The 8,048-nt window shown below is 29.2% G+C and overlaps 1 protein-coding gene across 1 annotated transcript; it reads left to right on the forward strand.

The window, feature by feature from the left end:
- On the forward strand, positions 1-8,032 carry LOC118072553 (cyclic AMP response element-binding protein A-like). Its single transcript, XM_035092520.1, has 5 exons — positions 1-603; positions 3,066-3,516; positions 4,003-4,259; positions 4,437-4,977; positions 6,116-8,032. Exons 1-5 carry the CDS (start codon positions 481-483, stop codon positions 6,529-6,531), a joined length of 1,788 nt encoding a protein of 595 aa, XP_034948411.1. The 5' UTR covers positions 1-480; the 3' UTR covers positions 6,532-8,032.
- The last annotated feature ends 16 nt before the right edge of the window (positions 8,033-8,048 follow it).

Consider the following 8,048-nt stretch of genomic DNA (forward strand, 5'->3'; position numbering starts at 1 on the left):
TCTTGCCACGTTGGCAGTGTTCTACGAGCATGGGTATTATTTTACTATTCGTTATTGGCGTGCTGCGTTGATAACTGTGCAGTGATTTCAAGTGTTTGAGTTTCGACGTAGTAATTGCCTTAATTAATGTGGCGTCATTCTTGAAAATATAAGAAACATTTGCTCATTGTTAATGGGATTAACAGAAGAATGGAAATGGTCGGGGGAGGTCAGGTAATACCTGAATCATAATGGAGTGAGAAGGTTCAAACCGGTTACTGGCTCCGTTGTATCTTTCTGGGGTGGGGCGAGCATCCAAACGTCTGAACTATCGGCTTTTGCACTCATTCTTGGACTCTAGCACATTGTCCACTCCGAAACGCATGTTTTGCGTACTTTCTTCAGTAAAAAGTTGTTTTTTCTCTGGTGGTAGTGAATATTTTTTTTATCATTAATTAGTGAACTTGACCGATTAAAGGTTGGACTATTAATCGGGACAATATGACATCGTCGGCTCCAGACATGAGCCTGATGGATCTTCTCTTCGACAGAGAAGATCCTGTGTTAAAAGGAACTCTGAAGGATGAAATTCTCATGGAGGATAATTACAGTGACCCTATTGCGGTGAGTAATCAATAAATTCTTTAAAGAAAAATGTTATTCCTGTAAAAAAGTAATTTTTATTTAGTTTCTAGACAAACATATTTTTCTCTGTTTTATTTATCTTTCAATGTTTCAGTTGTGGTGTATAATTATTGATTATTTTTTGACGAATTTTATTCACTGGAAAAAAAAATTAAAAAGTGATTTGAGGTTTAAAAAAGTTTTTTTCTTTAATATTATTGAAAAATTATCAGTCATTGACTAGAATGAATTAACTTAATAATTTATGACAAGTGAAAAGTGATATTTATTAATAATTTATGTTCAAATCAAAAATTATCAGTGATTTTTGAAGAAGAATTATGGTACCGTTAAAATTTTTTAGTACCGTTAATCAAAGGCTTATTACATACAGCCATACATTCGCAGGGAAATACCCACATTCCATTAGCTTGCAGTGATATCTATAATAAGAAAATTATCATTGTGTAGTGAGAATTACCAAAAAAAATTCTCTTATTGATGAATTTTTAAATGTTATTCCTGACTGAATGTTTATTCAGGTGGTTTTTAGCCTGATCAAGATATCAAGTGGAATGCCGGTTTATGCTTGAAGAAACTATTGCTATATATTTAAATGAATAATTGATATTTGTGCTTTTAAATCACATGCTAAAGAGTTGTTTGCTTAAAAATGGCTATTCTTAAAGCTATTTTGCCCTCATTCACACACGTTCCCTTGGTGTGTTGATATTTTTCCTTGAATTTTAAATAACATATGGCACATACACGAGCCGCATGCGTATCAAAAACAGACGCTCAGCCATTTTATTTTGAAGCAAGTATGAATGACCGATCCTAATAAAATATTTTATGACTCATTTGGATTCATTGACTATTATAAATATTTCAAAATTGTTATCCTATAATGTTCTAATGCACTTTGGTAAAAAGTAAAACATTCGTATGTGAATTATTATTGAAATTGATTATCTAATCAATGATTATCGAGCATCATCATCAATAGTCCTGAGTCACTTATGTTGTAGTATTGACCTCGTTTTTATTCTAAAGTGACTAAGTAAAGATCGTACTGGTTTCTGGAAGTTTTTTTCTAGTACGAATATATTTACTCCAAAATATATGAAATTAAGAAACCACGTGCGTGATCATTTGCGATTTCTCGAAGCCATTTTGAATCCGGTTTTAGTCATGCACAGTCTGGAAAGCTTTTTATCTTTTGGTAATAATCGTTATCTCCGTTTTTATTCACAATTTGAGTCTGTTTACCAAAAATGAAGATTAATAAATCTTAAAATTTAAAGATTTTTTTTTCCTTATTTTCGATACAACATTTATTTAATTCTCTTGATGGTTTATTTGTTTTTTCAATCATCGAATAAATCATTTACATCTGATTTATCAAGATGGAATTTTTTTTTTAGAAATGCATCTAAAATGAAATGTTTTTAAATAGAATTACATAAGACAGGATTTTTTCTGACGTTTTTTCTTTAATATCCTACCTACAAAACATTTACAGGACCGGTATCATACCCCAGCGCGTCGACTAAAAACCTGTTTGGGGGAAACCTATATCTCTTAGATTTTTCAGTTGAAAAAATTTTTTTTCATCTACCTGTTACGGGCATTTACATTTGCCCTGGGAACTAAAGTGAGAAAGAGAAAAATATTTTGTGACTTTCTCAGCATTCCTGGATGTCAGCAGAAAAATATTGCATTCACATGTTTTTATTGTTGAACTTTAGTGGTAAAATGACCTCATTAAATGTCGTGTAATCTTGATAATATTGTTTTATCGTTTTCATTGGCACGAAATGTAGAGTACATGCCTGTACTGCATGCATATATTCGTATCTATTCAACTGGGAAGACTATATTTAGTTTCCATAAACCTAGAAACTGGGCTAACTTGACTTGAAGAATGCGTAACAACAGACTTTGAAATTCTTTATAAACTGTTACCAATAAAATTTTCCCTTATCATTAACATGATAAATATTATCAAGTATTGCCCAAATGTATTTTTAAAATCATTCAATTATTTATACAGCTTTATTTATCATAACTGTTGTGTACATTTTGTGATACACCAATAAATAATTATTTGTATGATAAATATTTTTATAATATTAAAAAAAAGATCATGTTAATCTTCATAAGTTGAAAAAAAGCGTTAAGAAAAACTTAACAATCTAGGTATACTTTCTATTTCTGTTTACAAATGAAAGAATATTTTGCTTAATTTTCTTTATCTTCAATAATTATTTAACATTTCTTTTGATTATATTTTTATCTTTCAACTTACGTAATTGCTAGCTTTGAAAGAATATTCAATGATTTCAATTTGTTTCATTTATTATTGTATCATGTCTTAGTATTAATTTGTCCATAATACTCAATTGATAGAAAAAATGTAAACAGAAAAATGAATAATAATGAACAATTAAACATTTTTGCAGACTGAAGAATGGCCAACAAATACAGACGATCTTCTAGACTCAATCTTCAAGTTGGATGATAATCAATTCAATTTAATTGATAATGATCTGGACACGATTCCGTCGTCTTCTTCAGATAGTGGACTATCTAGTGCTTTAAGTCTCACTTGTGAACAGCAGTTGAGCCCATTACTACCAATTGAAGAAGACCAAGTTGAGATCAGCCATGATAATCTAAGCAGTCCACAGAATTTCATGGACTTCCATTCTCTAGGAAGTCCTAATGATTCTGTGGGCAGTGTTGACAGTCCCATTAGATCAGTAATGAGTTCCAATCTTGGTTCTCCAGCGACTGATGTCACTGAAGAAATGGAATTTGAGCCAACTCTTGTTACAGCTGTAGATCCCAATGTTGTAGAAGGGTATACAGAACCTGTAGAAGTAATTAAACAAGAGCCTGTTGTTGACTTTGGTAAGCTTTTTTTGATATCATGCAAAATTTTTACATTGAGCAATATTTGATTCGTTGAAAGAAAAATTACGAAATAACATATTCTTGATAGCAATAAAAGTATCGATCCAATCATCTGTTTAAAGTGTGTCAAGTGGTGTGCGTCATCTTCATTTAATAACATATTTTATTCTGATGCAATACTTAGTCTGATGAGTTTTGCAATGATTTCCCTGACACTTGGAATTAATTTCATTAGATCAAGTTTAAAGGGAATCTAAAAAAAGCAAAATTTCTTTTGCTTTTGTATTGAGCTGAGAAGATAAAATAAATTTTAACAGCAATATCATGATTCATTTATTTTATCAAAAGTAATTAAATGTTTTTCATTTGAAGTAAATAATTAATTGCTTGAAATTGAATCCAAGTTTTAGTAGACAAAAAACTTGACACTAATTTTTTTTTTCTATCGACATTGTTTACATATAATGTTTAATTAAATTTTAGAGCCGGTCATCAAACCAGTTCAGAAACAAGAAACAACAATAAATCTAAGAAATTTGACGTGCAATGGAAAAAGAAACATTAGACAATTAATTCGAGTAACTCCAGTAGGTTCAGGAAATCCAAGATCAATTTTATTACCTGTAAGTTTGAAAGACATGAAAGAAGTGCATACAATAAAAATTATAAATGCAGCACAAGCAAGAAACTTGAAAGGTTTCAAAATAAATCAAAGCAATGTTATTAGTAAAGCTATACCGGTGAGTATTTTTATTATTTGCAATCCATTAAGTTGGTAAATAAATTTTCACACTTGCACCATAGTTAAGATTTTCATAAGACTATAATAATTATTTATATAAATATGAAAATTAATTTACCATTCTTAAAATATTTTTTAAATTAAAAAATGAATGTTCAATAAAAATTAATTATAGGTAAATATAAAGCAAGAAGATACTGCCAGTGAGAAGAGTGTTCAATCAAGCGATGAAGTATCAGAAACTGAATCTCTTTATCCCAGATTAAAACTCAATGCTGAAGAGAAGCGTCTTCTTCAGAAAGAAGGAATTACCTTACCTACACATTATCCATTAACGAAGCACGAAGAAAGAGAATTAAAGAGAATCAGACGTAAGATTCGCAATAAAATTTCCGCACAAGATTCACGTAAAAGGAAAAAGGAATATGTCGATGGGCTTGAAGATCGAGTTAAACAGTGCACGGAAGAGAATATGAGTCTTTTAAAACGTATCAAGGTACTTCAAACCCAAAATCAGAGTCTAGCAGGACAATTAAAGAGATTACAGGCTCTGATTCAGAAGGGTAACAAGAGTGCTCAACCTGCTACATGTTTGATGGTCTTGCTTCTTTCTTTGGCTCTTGTTGCTGTTCCGAACCTCAGACCACACTCTAATAACAGTTCCAATGAACTTTCAAGGAAACAGGAACAATCTGAAAAAATGCCTCCTCTTGCAGGTACAGTTTCTCTCTTATTAGTTTATACTAATTATCTGATCTAATTAAATTTCTTGCTAATTAATTGTTTATGGAGTCTAAATAATTTTTTAGTGAAATGATTAATTATCTAATAGTATAAATAATATTTTATAATTTTAAAGAGGAATGGATTCGTAAATGAAAATCAAATTGTTATTAATCATAAAAATTCATCTATTTTTTGAGATTCAGACATATTTGCTGATGTGAACGTGTTGAGTTGAAGTATTTGAACGGGTCGCGATGGGACATTGAACTTTCGAATTGTGAAAGGCTCACAATCTCCTCCATTGTCTTTTTTTAAGTTCCTCAGCCAACGCATATTTATTTCTACTTGGCTGGTAGAAGTCATGCATCAAAATTGAATATAATTGTCATTTAGTTTTTGTTAGAAAAATTTTTAAACTGTCCATTATTTAGGGTGATTAAGCAAAAAATATAGCACCTATGTAATTATAACATATATTTTACTCGTCAATGAATTTTCAACGAATATTTGCCATGTGACTCATAGAATATTTTTGATTTAATCGACGTAGGAGTCAGTTTGCATTGAATTGACATTAAATATTTGATAGATAAAGTTATCAAGCATTCAGTATCTAATATCGATGTCAATGATGAACCTTCAAAAGAACTAGGGCATCAGTAATATAATAATAAATGACAATGGTATACGGATAAGAAATACTTTCGAATCAATAAAAAGTCGTTTAACTACTTTCTACTGGACTGTCCCTGCAAAAAAATGCTATCTCGTTTAATAACTACTGCATTATTTTATTTAGAATCGCATGGACGACCTCAATAACAAAATTATTTGAAACTACTTGCAATTAAAATCTTGAAAAAATTTATCATTATTGGAAAAAAAATATTTATTAATATTTGTAAATATTGTGCATAGAGCTCTTCTGATTGTTTCAATAATAATATATCAAAAAGATTGAAGTTATAATAGATTGATTCTAAATTTGAAAAAAAAATAATTTCAAACAATTTGTCCTTTCAACATAATTTATCACAACCGCACAGTTAACTTTTATGACTTCATACTCACGTAATACTTACAGCCTTGAAGTTGCGCCTAATACTCATTTTTTCATGTAAATTCCAGGTCGTTCGAGAAGCCTGTTGTTCACAAAACAATTAGTAGATGAAGAACTGCAGCAATATGGAGAGGAATTGCTTCAGGAAGTCGAGGGTCTTCTAGACCATGACTATAGTCCAATAATGCAAGTTCCGCTCTACAAACGACCTCGCTATGACTCTGAACAATCAACTAAATACGGATCATCTTTAGATCACACAGATGGAACATTCACAAAAAAATCTGAACTTCCAGATACGAAGTTAAGCAAAAAATACATTGAACCACCACTTGACGATGTATGGCCTCCACCGAAGCCTGGTGAGGTATCTTCAGTAAAAATTGTTGATAAACTCGAACCCATAACAAACGAGTTTAAAATTAATATCTCAGATGCAGACGGTACTCGAACAGTGGTGGTAAAGGTACCTCAAGACCAATAAAAGTTATTTGATTTTTTTATATTTTTAAATACCATGTATTGCCATTGCTGTCAACATGATACATCCATAGTTATGAAAAATTTTATCTATGCTTATCTATGAATATTTTTTTATAAAATTTATCATAATGATCATTAAGAATGAGTAACGAATACTAGTTATTAATTACAATAATTCTTGATATTTTTAAAATTAGATAAACAATTTCAGTTTTATTTACTGTATAGAGTAAATTAAGTTTGCGTAATGTATGTTCTTAAAGAATACATTTCTGAAGAAAATAATAATTTACTGACTGCAAAAGTAGATAACAAATAATTGCTAGAAGAAAATCTATATGACATAAATATAGTTATTCTAGAAATAATTGTAAATATAATTATGTTAATAATTTACGCGTAAATGCTGATTTTGTAAGTGGAAGAATGAAAGAGTGATAGTGGGAGAAATAATTAAATTTCAATGTTAATGTTTTAAATGGAATTTATCGAAATATAATTCGATGATAAATAGTTATAGAAATAACTTTAAATGAGAACTCTAAGATAATTGAAATGCAAAACGATCTTTAATACTTCGTTGAATAGTTAAATTTATATAATTGATAAATAACAGAGCTATTCATTCAAGTAACTCTAGAATATTGTAAAGAGGAGTAATGATTTTATATACCAATAACTAACCACAAATATAAGCATAATATTATCTATAAAATGTCGATGCTTTGTGTGTAATGAAAGCTTAAAGACTGTGTCCAATTGTAAAAGTTTACTAACAGTAATTATTGTAAGGTCAATTTATCTTTCATCTTATTCTAACGAAATTGTGATTGCTTGGAAGGCTAATTCATCTTTTCATTCAAATGTTTATTTACAAACATCTTTCCCATATATTTGTAAATAAAATTATAGTTTTTAGTAAATTCATTCATTCATAGTGCAAAATTGTATTTGCATAACGAAAAATATAAATAATAATATATCAATATTTAATACGTAATACGCATTTATCAACCTGTATTACATAATAAATTTGATATATTATGTTTTTATTGTTTGAAAGTTTCAAAGGTACTTAGGATAAGTACATGTTATTATTATTAAATGAAACAGGATGACTACTATGCAAATAAAGGATTTAGATATTTAAAAAAACGTGATGTCGAAACATAATTATAAAAATTAGATATTAAGTTGTTTTTATCACTGAATCATACTGAGCATATGAACCATTTTTATTTGTTATAAGAATTAAGTTATCGATAAAGTTTTGGCAATATTTCATTACAATATTATTAAATGATCAATATTAAGAAGAATTGCAAAATTTTTTACAATTTGCCACCTAAATAATTGTACTACTTGCTACATTTTGTAACAAGACATTCTATTATTAGTATCTTCCTACACATTCCTATTTTCTCTGTAATATATTTAATTAATCAATGGAGTTATATTTTTGCACACAATGAATTTCAAGAGAATTATTATTCACAATGAGTTATTTCATGTATTACT

Source organism: Chelonus insularis, unplaced genomic scaffold, assembly GCF_013357705.1.
Source record: "Chelonus insularis isolate UGA/USDA-ARS -01 unplaced genomic scaffold, ASM1335770v1 contig_94_pilon, whole genome shotgun sequence".
Taxonomy (NCBI): Eukaryota; Metazoa; Arthropoda; class Insecta; order Hymenoptera; family Braconidae; genus Chelonus; species Chelonus insularis.